This window comes from Anomaloglossus baeobatrachus, chromosome 1, assembly GCF_048569485.1.
Source record: "Anomaloglossus baeobatrachus isolate aAnoBae1 chromosome 1, aAnoBae1.hap1, whole genome shotgun sequence".
Lineage (NCBI taxonomy): Eukaryota > Metazoa > Chordata > Amphibia > Anura > Aromobatidae > Anomaloglossus > Anomaloglossus baeobatrachus.
This window is the reverse complement of record NC_134353.1, coordinates 340,039,028-340,052,913: the sequence shown is the minus strand read 5'-3', so window position 1 is coordinate 340,052,913 and position 13,886 is coordinate 340,039,028. Positions and strand designations below refer to the sequence as shown.

Below are 13,886 nucleotides of genomic sequence, written 5' to 3'. Positions count from 1 at the left end.
TTGGCCAAACCCATCAATCAGCTGACTGCTATTGTATACGGTGGTCTAAATGTCCCAAATTTGTTTTTAAGTCAACTTGTGATAAATATGTGGCATACATGTTGGTGGCCTTGGAGAAGCAGCTGATTTTCCCCATCCAAGTTTGGAACGTGATGTCTGGACGAGCTGTAGGTCTCCTGGCCAGGACTGAACAGTCTCATACATGAGGCTGTCAAGTACTGGTCCGGTTATTGTGGTTCGTATGCAGACTGTGAATGTCGGACATGGGTAACGGGCCGTTCGGACCATGAAACGTGTGATCTGGTTTACAAGTGAGCATTAATATTTGCACATTTCCTCACCACTTATAGTTACCGTTCTTTGGTCAATAAGAAGAATTGTCACAGCAGTTTATACAAATTTGAAAGTTTACATTCTTGACATTCTAATTAAAATTCCTGGCTTTTAACTGTCATGTTGATTGGAATTCAGTTAAACCTTTTACTTTAAAGATAAATTACTTGGGCTTTTCTTGGGAATATTGTGCTTTGGCCTATTTCTGGTGTGGAATGCAGGATCTCTCTAGAATGGGAATCTCCCCTCTGCTCCATAACAAAGGCAATCGTAGCCGTCCATAAAGAAGTCAGGAATGTGAACTGATCAGGCCATGCAGATAGAGGCTTCCAGGGCTGGTTTCACAGCAAGACAGTGTCTGAAATAAACCGCCTGTGTTTACAATATTAGGACTAATCTGTAGGTATCTGGGGTTACCACTCATTGACCTATTCTATAGAGTTGCTTTAAAATTTTAATTATTTAATGATCGGAATTTTTTTTTTTTTTTCTACATGGGTAATTCAGCTGCTTGGGCCAAATGAATAGGGCTGTAAGTATTTTGCTTTTAGTTATTATTGGATTGCACGTCACGTTTCCAGTCTGGAGGTTTCAACATATTGGTGACTACTGACTAAATGAATCAGTCAGACTTTACCCCCGGAGGGACTGCTTCAGGAATGTACAATGACTTGCTAATGATCGGGTCACTGCTGTGCTTCTCTGTAACCTGCACTAGCAATAGGAATACTGAAATCTGATTGGTCACTATTGGCTGTTACCCCAATTATTTTTTATTTTCTATTTTTCATTACTTTCGCTATATCTTGGAATATTGGAAAGCTTAGTCGTACAGACATACACAAGTAATAGACAAAACAGACCTTTTCTGCAGGCATTCTGTCCTTTAGGAACCATGTAGGGGTGCATTTATTCAGCCAAAAATGGAAAAGTTAATCTAATGCTCTTCTACACCTACTCATTCTTCACATGAATTAAGGAGTTAATATTAAAAGGAACCTGTCACCACTTTTTTGGCTTATAAGCTGCGGCCACCACCACCGGCCTCTTATATACCGCATTCTAACCTGCTGTATATAAGAGCCCAGGCCGCTGTGAGAACATAAAAAAAAAAAAACACTTTATAAGACTTTGCCTAACGGTCGCGCGGTTGGCCATATGGGCGTCTCTGTTCTCTGGTGCCGGCGCCTCTTCTTTCGGTCATCTTCGTCCTCTTTCTGAAGCCTGTGTGCATGACGCGTCTACATCCTGCTCAGGACCTGAATGTTAGCAAGTGTGGATGACGTCGGACGCGTCATGCACCGCAGCTTCAGAAGATGGAGGACGAAGATGGCCGAAAGAGGAGGCGCCGGCATCTGAGAACGGAAACGCCCATATGACCCACCGCATGACCGTTAGGTAAGTATTATAAAGTGTTTATGTTCTCACAGCAGCCTGGGCTTTTATATACAGCATTCTAACATGCTGTATATTAGAGCCCGCTGGTGGTGGCTACAGTTTATAGGCCAAAAAAGTGTTGACAGGTTCCCTTTAGGCTATATGAACGTGCTGCGTTTTTATGACGCTGCGTTTTTACAGCAATTTGGTGAGTTTTTGACTGCGTTTTGCTGCGTTTTTGATCTCTGCGTTTTTCCAATGCATTGCATGGGGGGGAAAACGCAGAAAAACGCAGGAAAGAATTGCCAAGTCCATTTTTTTTTTTTTTAAGCTAAAAAACGCAGCTTAAAAAAAAATTGTGTGCGGACAGCAAAAATAAAAACTCATAGACTTTGCTGGGGAAGCAGTGTCATGCAGTTTTGAGGCCAAAAACGCCGCGAAAAACGCACTGTGTGCACATTGCCTTAAAGGGGTTTGCTGCAGATCAGCTCTTATCCAAATATCAGCTGATCTAAAGTCTCTAAACAGTGTACCTAACTGAGGAGTTCCAGTCCACACACTGCTTACTTCTGGACAGCAGATCGGTGAGGATACCGGTTGGTGGACTCCTAGCGATTCGGTATTGATGACCTATACCTAGGATGGGTCATAAATATCATAGCGGTAGAAGAGCATCCAAAATCCAAGTAATTTCAAACTACACTAAAGGCACTAAACTAAACATTAGGCTAAGGTTGGCAAAAACCACTGATATAAAAGTTTTCGGCTGGCGACCTAATGCATATAGGGGTGTCGGCAGGCGATGTTAATCGTGCATTTCCGATTCTGGACTAATGAAATTGTTATCCCCAAGATAAGTGGTCGAGGAGAAACTGTGGAAAGAAAAGCGCAATAGGGTCTTACCCCAAAAAGGGAGGAAGATATGTAATAAAAACACACTCGCCTATAATGGTTGTGCCAGTCACAACCACTATACAGGCATACATAAGATCCAGGTCCAGGCAGCAGTCCCAAAGTTGGCTGATAACAGAGAGTGATAGAAGATGGGTCTTAATTCCGCGCCAAGGACTCAATGGATCCAGGAAGAGATTTGATGTTCTCTTGCCAATGTCCTGATGAAGGGAGCTGTGTCTCCAGAAACGCGTAGACTTGTGCATGTTATTAAAGAAGCATTAATCTCTTCCTGGATCCATTGAGTCCTTGGCGCGGAATTAAGACCCTTCTTCTATCACTCTCTGTTATCAAGATAAGTGGTCGGCAGACTAGTCAATTGGCGACTTTCCTATCTGGAGCACTTTGCAAAATGAGTCATCGTATGTGTATGTATGGGAGTCGGCTGAGTTGGCTCTTGGCTGAACGATTGGCTAAAGCATCTTTTGACCAACAGCCATCTAATGTATATAGACAAACTAAGGAAAGGGTATTTGAGAGTCAAGGGAAATCTAAAGATAGTTGTGTGAACTACTAAAGCTCCCACTATTATAGAGCCTGCTGAAGGAAAACAGGCCAGCAACAAAGTGGAATGTCATTCACTGAATTTCACCAACGCATTGTACAACAAGCTTTTCAGGAACGTAAAACCCAGTGTATTGCATAACAGCCTTTTTGGGTGAAATTGGATAGCACAGGAACGTGAATTGCAGGTTTTAGTTTCGGGACATGAAGCTGAAATCCTAGTTTTTCTGGTAGTATGGGTTTCAAGTTATTTCCTGAGTTTTTACGCCTATTTCCTTGCCTTTTGTAGGAAAAGGAGCTTGTCATTAGCACACAATAGCTATAATGACTAATCCCAGTATTCTGTCAAATCTATAATGAGAACTAATTAAAATCATTGAGCTAAAGCTCCGTTTGCACAGACCAACTGGCGGCAGTAAACAACCGCTGATCGGGAAATATTTACTGATCAGCGGTCACGTTTAATAACCTGTTTACACAGGGAGAAAGCTTGTTAAAATGCACACTGAACGCTACGTAATTGTTCCGAGTGCATAGGCACATTGACGTTTGCACAGGGCAATGTGCTGTCAAGAGTGATGGGGGTTTTGTGGGGTTTTTTTTTTTTAATATTTCACCCAACGAACATGCATTGTGTTAATTTAACAGGGGAGTTGCTATATATAATTGTATACACTGTGCATAGGCAGAAAGCTGCTACAGTGGTGGGGGTGTGGTTATACAGCCGTCATGAATGTGGAGGACTACATAGCAGCAGAATTACTAGTCCTCTAGTGGTTATTAATAAAATAATAATCATAATAAAAATATAATATTATAGCACCATTTATTCCATGGCATTGTACATATGGAAAGGGGTACACATAGTAGGGACAAGTATAATAATCGTAAATAAAACAAAGTACAGGAGGAGAGAGGACCCTGTTCGTGAGGGCTCAGTCTACAATGGATGGGTACAGTAGGTGACAGTAGAGATGGTCGTGCGTCGCTGTATCAGACAGAGGATTACGGCAGGTTGTAGGCTTTTCGGAAGAGGTGGGTCTTCAGGTTCCTTTTGAAGCTTGTCAAGGTAGGAGAGAGTCTGATATGTTGTGGCAGAGCATTCCAGAGTATGGGGGAGGCACGGGAGAAATCTTGGATGCGATTGTTGGAAGAGGAGATGAGAGGGGAGCAGAGAAGGAGACCTTGTCAGTATCGAAGGTTACGTGCAGGTAAGTACCGGGAGACTAGGTCACAGATGTAGGGAGGAGACAGGTTGTAGATGGTTGTGATCTCCTGCTGATTAAAACAGTGGGTATTTTTTTTTTTTTTTTTTTTTTTTTTAATCAAAACTACAGCAAGCAGCCCAGCAAGTGATACATCACTGGAATAAGGGTCTTTGCCCCTAGATTATGATGCTCTTAGATTAGGTGGCAACAAGCTGGTGAGAGATTCCCTTTAAGAGATAATAGTAGATTACTTCCTCACTGGACAGATGATAAATGTTAAATCGGTAATAGTCCGCTCACTGGGACTCCCACCTATGACGAGATGGGGGACACCTATTCAGTCCCTCAGCTAGGATGATAGTTATCTCAGATTGACATAGGAAAGCTATTCCTACAGTTGGAGAACCAGAGTGATGATGTTCAGAAAAACGTGTCCTGTTCCTAAACCCCAGCAGAAATCTAAGTCTGTTTCTGTTACCTGATTTATTTGTTTTAAACCTGTCACAGAAGGATGGATCATGCAATTCATCAGCAGAAGTCTCAAGGTGCGATAGTTTACGTGACATATGACCCTAATGACTTGTAATCTAAGCAATGTGTTTGTGATGCAGCGATAACCTTATCTGCCTTGTTGAAAATACCATTGAGGATCTTTAGGGGAGAGAAGTTGTCTGTGGAATCCCGTTATGGCATTACTAAAAGGGTTTTTTATTTATTTTTTTATTTTCTGACTTGAGAAGTGTGGCGCCCCTCAGCATGTCAGGGTGCCACAGGGAACTACACCCCCTCCAAGGGATGCAGGGCCTACCCTCCCTTGGTTGCAGGTTCCACCCTATGGTATTGCTACCAACTGCATTCAAATCCCAATCCACACTCACACCAGGACAGACAAGCCAGTGGGTTGGTCTAGCTGAGAAAGGGCCGCCCACCTAGGGGTCAGACAGACTGGTGGGAGGTGACAGAGCAGTCAGCTCCAGGGGAGCAAAGGGAGAGGAAGTGGAGTAGAAACGCTCAAAGGGAGAGGGAACCGGGGATTGGATCTCCCAGGAAAAGTGAAGTAGTGGCCCCCATAATGTGAGGGGTCGAGGAGTCAAAGCTCCAGAGAGGTCGGACTAAATTGGGATACAGCAAAGCAATACTATTGGGAGCGGATATCTGGACGTGCTCTCCTTCCCAAGCAGCAGTGGTGCACTGGGACTTTTGGTTCACCTGCAGCGTGTGTGTAATGACTTTACAAAACATCATCCAGCACCACTACTACCAGCAGTGAGTAGCCTGCTCCCTTCCTCCCAAACTCTCAAACCTGCCTCACCATCCAGAGTCCCGGGGTCTCCCCTACCCGTGGAGGGAACGTCATCTGGCGGCCCCACTCCATCTCCCCCGGGCACTCCCATCGGCAGCGGCGGTACTCCCCTTACCACGAACCACGGGTGGCGTCACAAACTCTTATCCCCTGTAAATACCCCCTTTTCATTTGAAGTGGACGCGAGCCCCCGGGTCCGGAGACCCTTGAGCCACAGCGACCCCCGGATCCGAGCGGTTCGACCGCTGCAGGGACGTCACAGAATCAACAGGAATAAGACCATGTATTAGATGTGTAAGGCTATGTGCGCACTTACCGGATTTTGCCGCGGATTTTCCGCGGATTTGCTGCATGTTTCGCTGCAGAAAATGTTCATAACATCTCTGCAGTGAATCACCAGCAATTCCTATGGAGAAAAAAAATCCTGTGCGCACTGGGCGGAATTTGACAGCTGCATGTTTTGCTGCGGGAATCCCGCAGCAAAAACAAGTGCATGTCACTTCTTTTCCGCACATCGCTGCGGGATTTCACTCCATTGACTCAATGTTAATCATGAAATCCCGCAGGGAATAACGCAGGCAGCAAATTCTGTGCGGTTCACTGCGTTTTCCTGCGTTATTCCCTGCGGTATTTCGCGGTTTACCTCCGGTAATGTGCATCGCTTGTCTGCGGTTTTGCAGGGAAGTGATGTCATTACAGGAAGAGGAAGCCGTGCAGAGAGTAAACACACACAGATCACACACACAGACACACATCACAGACACAGAACACATCACAGACACAGAACACATCACAGACACAGAACACATCACAGACACAGAACACATCACAGACACAGAACACATCACAGACACAGAACACATCACAGACACAGAACACATCACAGACACAGAACACATCACAGACACAGAACACATCACAGACACAGAACACATCACAGACACAGAACACATCACAGACACAGAACACATCACAGACACAGAACACATCACAGACACAGAACACATCACAGACACAGAACACATCACAGACACAGAACACATCACAGACACAGAACACATCACAGACACAGAACACATCACAGACACAGAACACATCACAGACACAGAACACATCACAGACACAGAACACATCACAGACACAGAACACATCACAGACACAGAACACATCACAGACACAGAACACATCACAGACACAGAACACATCACAGACACAGAACACATCACAGACACAGAACACATCACAGACACAGAACACATCACAGACACAGAACACATCACAGACACAGAACACATCACAGACACAGAACACATCACAGACACAGAACACATCACAGACACAGAACACATCACAGACACAGAACACATCACAGACACAGACACAGACACATAGAACACATAGACACAGACACATAGAACACATAGACACAGACACATAGAACACATAGACACAGACACAGAACACATCACAGACACAGAACACATCACAGACACAGACACAGACACATAGAACACATAGACACAGACACATAGAACACATAGACACAGACACATAGAACACATAGACACAGACACATAGAACACATAGACACAGACACATAGAACACATAGACACAGACACATAGAACACATAGACACAGACACATAGAACACATAGACACAGACACAGAACACATCACAGACACAGAACACATCACAGACACAGACACAGACACATAGAACACATAGACACAGACACATAGAACACATAGACACAGACACATAGAACACATAGACACAGACACATAGAACACATAGACACAGACACATAGAACACATAGACACAGACACATAGAACACACATAGAAAGAAAACGGAAATATAGAAAACAAAGAACGTGGGCTCCGCTGTATATTTACCTTCCAGCCGAGGTAAGCACACAGCGGCGGCCCGGTATTCTCAGGCTGGGGAGGGAGAGGGGCAGGGTTAATGTCCCCCGCCTCACTCCCCCTCCGGCAGCCGAGAATATCAGCCGCAGCTGCCCCGGCACTGTCGCATGCAATATGCGGCACTACCGGAGTGTCCTCGGCTCTTCTTGCCACCGTGTAGCAGTGGTGGCAAGGTAATACAAGGGGTTAATGGTGGTGGGGGATCACCGCCATTAACCCCAGGCTTGATCATGGCAGCGTCTATGTGACAGCTGACATGATCAACCCGTAAGTAAAGTGAAAAAACACAGACACCAAAAATCCTTTATTTTAAATAAAACCAACAAGCCTCGTTCACCATTTTATTAACCCCCCCAAACAAAACACCGGCGTAATCCACAGCTCCGGCGTAATCCACAGGGTCCTGCACTGCTGACATCCAGCCGCGATGTGTCACAGACACAGCGCTGAATGAAAGCAGCAGACAGCAGAGGTAATTACCGGTCATTTCCCACGGCCGGTAATGTGAACTCACTGCCGACCGTGGGAAATGCAGCGATCTGTCCTCTATCTATCCCTCTATCTGTCTGTCTGTCTATCTATCTATCCCTCTATCTATTCTTCTGTCTATCTACTATCAGAATTAAATGTATTTTTTTTTTTTTTTTCTTCAATGTGCTTTATTGCATTGAATGCAATAAAGCACATCCCAACCCGCACGCGGCAATACCGCGAACAATACCGCGGTAAAACCGCAGCAAACCGCGGCAAACCGCATGCGGTTTTCGGCTGCGGTTTCCCCCGGTTTTTTACCGCGGGTGCGGTAATCTTTGAGAGCATGCGGAATTTACGCAAGGAAATTTCATTTCCCAGTGCGCACAGAGCCTTAAGATTACTTTTAACTTCAGGATGATATTTCTAATTCTAGTAAAATGTTAGTGCGCATTTTGTACATTTTAGAGTTTGTTCAGTTTATTGCAAATGATATGTCATCATGTGATCCTGCTATATATTTCTGCAGATACCATCTCTTCCAGTCCCCCACATACAGATGAATTGGTTTGTTTGAAAGTTCATGTTTATTCAAAGGGAAGAGCATAGAAAGGTGATGCCAAATGGCCCTTCTACTGATTTATCTGCTGAAGACCAAAAAGGTGGGGGGTTTACCTTCAATCTGCGCAAGCCTGATCTCTCCTAACACTGATCTGTGGTTTGAAGTCTCCCATACACCACTCTTTGAAGTGGCATGGAGCGGTAGTCATGGGCGAGGTATTGCTTCTTGACTGCCCGGCAAGCTATATAAAAAGCACAGTCCTGGCTGCGCGTGTGGACTTGTGTAGTGCAGGCCGTATGTTGCTAATGGCTTCCACTGGATGACTACTTATTCCAACAAGGAGACAAACAGTTCAGGTCAAACGACAAAACTTTACTTAGCAGTTCTTCATACACCACTTTATACATGAGGTAATGAGCGCATAACTTCCAGTACGTTTTAGTTATACAGGCCATATTCAGGCACTCAGTTTCATCTGGGATGTTCCTTTTTACTGAGCATTTGAGTCCTGGCTCAGCTCAGCCTAGCCTAACGCCACAGTCCAGTCTGTGATGGTCACTTTCCCTTTCTACAGCTTCACTTCAAGGAGGAGTTTGCTGAAATGGCCACTGTCACCGCTTTAGCCCTAGGTAGACTATGCCGATAAAAGTCAACTCCGTTTACGCACTAGTCCATCGTGGCATGTTGGCTTTTGATCTGTAAGCTACTTGGGGGCCTACCTTCTTCAGTTGCATTTTCTGGATCTTCCTGTCTGAGGGCCACTCCATTGGAAGGTCAGTTTCCAGACTGAAAGGAATCTGTCACCACGTTTTTGCCACCTAATCTGAGAGCAGCATAATGTAGGGGCAGAGATCCTGATTCCCAGTGGTGTCACTTGCTGGCCTGCTTAGGGTAGTTTTTCATTAAATCTGTTTAATCAGCAGTAGATTATCATTAGAGGACTACTTGGCTTGCTGGCAGGTAGTTCAGTATATTCATGAGATCTGTATAACTGCTATATTTGCAGCAGAGAAAACATTGATTTTATCAGAATGACAGCAAAGAGCTTAATAAGTGACACATCACTGTAATCAGGGTCTCTGTGTCTACATTATGCTGCTCACAAGCAAAAACCTGGTGAGAGATTTCATTTAACATGGTGCAAAGGTCCATGTTTGTCACTCCTTCAGGATCATGCTATCTCCGTTCCAGTCTCCCTTCTCCTTCTCTTGCCATAAATAACCCATTGCATGTAGCCTTGATGCCCTTCAGACTGCAGGTCTGCGCTCATCACACACTAGGTCTTCACTAACTTCTGGAAATAGTCTTATGTTCCCTATGAACTAACCCCTCCCATTTGTGAGTGAGTCCCAATACTTAACTACTTCTTACCCTATAGTCTGGCAACCACATATTAGTGCTATCCAATATACATGAAAACATAACATATGACATTATTACTAGAGATGGGTGGACTCGCAGATAACCTGTTTGGTTGTTTTTGTTTTTTGTTTTTTTTTTTTGTTTTTTTATTCTGTGACCGATCCGGAATCCAGTACCCATATAAGTCTATGGAAACCAGAATCTGGGGATTAAAAATGTTGGTGGAAGGGATGGGGAGATGGGAGCGTGCGCTGTACACACCGAGGCTCCGTGTCACGGCGGGCCGCTGCTTTCAGGTCGTGCATAAGTCTAGTGCTGTGTGCGTCTAGATCGTGCACTAAGAATAAAGGTAGATGCTAAAATGTACGGACGTCACACAAATGACTTTAATCTCCCCTGTAAATGTTCCCCATTAAAAAAAAAAAAAAAAAAAAAGCACCCAGGGCACGGGACTGGGCAACGGCCACCAAAGTGACATTCCCCAGTGATACACCGCCCGGGACCGAGTATCCAATTCCCTGGTCGACACGGTAATAAAACAGGGGAGGTTTGTTTGTGGCATCCATAATACGGACTGAAAAAAAACCACTCGTATGTCTGCTTGAAATCGACCATATGCTGAATGAGGAGTTTGAAACAGTGACTTTACTATCTCACATCTGTTCTTGAGGACCAAATCGATACACATGAGGTTGTGCTTAGTATGAATTAGTAAATTTTATTAGAATAAAACTAAAGGATAAAAATATTTTTAAAACTCCTGAAACTTTTTCAAATTTTCTGTAGTAGTAACCAATCTGCAGAGTGGTAATGATCTATTGCTGTAAACTTAATGATTTGGCTAGGGTTGTTTGATGGCACCCATAAAAATGAAGGGCCCAGTTTGCCAGGAGTGGCTTTGTATTTGATGCGGGGGGGTGCTAAAGTCAGACGCTCCTAATTCATGGAGTGGCGCACTCACGGCTTTTAATGGATGAGGAGCGTTGGACGAGTTGCATGAGCCTCCATTTAGGTCTCACCACTAATTTTACTCCAGTCCCTGCTGGAATTAGGGTTCTAGGCATAGCAAATTTACAACTCCTCATGAATTTGATGAGCAGTGGTCACCAAAACTCCCACATTGTCAGAACTAAATGAAAATGGCATGAGACCGCCAAAATTTTAGCTCCGTTTTAAGTTATGCCAAAACAATGCCATTTCAAAGCTTATTATTCTGGAGTAAAATCTTGATAAATGTAGCCCAAAGTGTCTCGACTCTCGAGAGCCTGATTGTAGATAACAAATCACCAGCTATCTGTTATTGATGATGTCTCATGGTGACTGCAGCAGTGCTAATGTTTTCAGCCAATAAATTCCGCATATTGTATTGAATCTTTATTTCTAGGTGTGTGCTAGGATATTTCAGTTTAGGATATGGAAATAACGATGACCCAGGCAATTATGTAATGAGTAACACCAATTGGTGTGGGATGTAAAGCCTGTCCTTTCAACTCAAACAGTCTGGGGCATCTGTGAATGGCAATGAGCACCTTTGATATGGTAAAGGTTCAAGGTGTCACTTTTAATTGTCATTGAGCCAAGAAAGGAAATGACTATTGCAATACAGGATGAATAAGTTTTCTGTTGGAACTGTACATAAGGGCAAAGAGTCACCAGATTACACAGGAATTGCAGGAAAATTGGGATATCGCACAATATCAGAATCCCTGTTTCGTGACTCTTGCACTCGTGATCACAGGGAGGATTCTGGCTCGTGCAACTTGCCAAATACTGAGTAACAGATCTGTCAAAAGACATGTAGATTATATTGGTGATTCATGATATCATTTCATTCAGTGTATAGTTATTGGTGCTGACCTAAGTGGATTTGCTCAAGTCAATGCTTGATGAATCACCTTATATAGTTAATCACGTTTAATCAGATGATGCTTTTGAGAATTTACTGCCGGATATAACTATTTAAGAGTGTTTGAGGTATAAAACACAGGCTTGTCAAAACGTGGGTTCACCTGGCCTCTCTGCTGCCATCAAACGTACAAGGTCGATAAAGTCTCCAATCAAAGTAGTTTATTGATTCCACAGACGATAGGTCAACGTGTTTCAAAGTCGTAGAGATCTCTTCATTGGGACTAGAGATGTATGGACTCATGGATGTTAGGTAGGGTTCAGCCAGACTGGACCCAAACTTGACCTGAACTTGTTCCTGGACTCCGAATCCCATATGTCAATGGGGACCTGAACTAACTGGCTCGACTCGAGTAACTAACATAATGGAAGTCAATGATTGGGCAGTTCAGCGCTCTGCCCACAGTCAGCCATAAACATAGCATTTCGGGGAAGTGGGGGGGGGCTTTTTTCTTTTTTTTTTTTTTTTTTCTTTTTGGATATTACATCCGAAAATGTTTTTAGAGACCCTCCAAGTGACTTTCACTAGGCCGAGCTTACCAGAGCACCCCCCAATGCTTGATCTGAGTGGTTAACAGCACCCTAAATCTGACTTTTTCAAGAAAAAAATACTGGATTTGAACCCCAACATTTTACAGTTTGGGTTCACTCCGCTCTAATCAGGACAGTTTGTCTATATATAATATAACATTACCAATGTTGCATATAGACAAATTGTCCTGACAAAGGTTCTTGTACGATTCTTCTAAATTGCATTGACCTATTATTTGTGGAATCAGACTTTTTTGAAGTTTCTTCACGTGGTATGTTTGATAGAAAGCGCCTCTGTTTTATACTACGGGCCGGTATGTTAACGGTTAGAGGGCTTTATCAATATTGGAGGTCTAAAATTAATGTAGACTATAAGTGGAGTAGTTGTGCAAAACAACCAAACCACTTTTTTCTTACTGAGTTTTAGACATAACCTCTGTTTCAATCAAAAGGCTGAAAAAGAAATAATAAAATGCTTACCTGACTATTAAAGCAGCTACCCCCTATTATAGGATATGGTTTATTGCTAATTTACATGATTATCTATCTCTATCTAGCTATATGTGTGTGTGTGTGTGTGTATATATATATAATATATATATATATATATATTATACACATACATTCATTCATTCATTCATTCTCTGTACATTTTTACACGGGTTATGCTAAAGAGTCCCTATTTTAGGCGGGGATGGGTGGAGGCGGTCACCACCATTAGCAAATAGAACTTTATTCCGGTGCATTTCTATAAATTAATATGTTATGCTGTCTTTTTTAATTGCAGAAAGAAGCCTCCATTCTTGCTCTACACATTTGCGTTCACAAGATGAGAGTGGAAATTCTGAACCGAACATGCACAGAGCCATCCTAATGACCAGTCAAGGCTTGAAGATGTCTGCCTGCAATGATTTTGTTGAACATATTTGGAAACCTGGATCCTGTAAGAATTGCTTTCACCCAAAGAGTGATCATCGAAAGTATCAAGCACCTTCAGATGGAAAAGCCAACAACTTGCCAGTCCTGCCAAGTCTTAATGGGATTAGGATCAAGCAGGAGAACACAAACCAAGATGATGACATTATAATTGCTGCTCTGTATTCCAAGCCGACCATAGCAGTGAAACCGACAATGATTACATCAGAGACTGTGGAGGAATGGGCACAGTTGAACAGCACAGAGACACTAGCTCAGGTAATCGGCATCCTTAGATTAATATATTAAAGGATTGCGCAGTAACCAAATATTAGAACCTAAAGTCAACTATCTAAAGGGGACAATCAAATACAGATGTGAGGAATATGCTTATTAATTAAAAAACCTAGCTGACTATCTGATTGGCATGGTCGGCCTCCTGATTATCATCTGACATGAATGTTAAATTTCAATGCCTGATCCTTTCATTCCTAGAGGAGATAAGCCGTCACCAAAAGTGGTGTCTGGCAGTGGCTT

At 43.3% G+C, this 13,886-nt stretch overlaps 1 protein-coding gene across 2 annotated transcripts in view; it reads left to right on the top strand.

Annotated features, from left to right (window-relative positions):
* The window catches only part of PRAG1 (PEAK1 related, kinase-activating pseudokinase 1), a 59,390-nt gene that overhangs the window by 6,984 nt on the left and 38,520 nt on the right, over positions 1–13,886 (top strand). For both annotated transcript variants that reach the window (XM_075352330.1, XM_075352325.1), the window contains exon 2: positions 13,222–13,628. In XM_075352330.1, coding sequence (XP_075208445.1) covers positions 13,290–13,628 — 339 coding nt within the window. In that variant the 5' untranslated portion in view covers positions 13,222–13,289. The remainder of the gene's footprint in view (positions 1–13,221; positions 13,629–13,886) is intronic.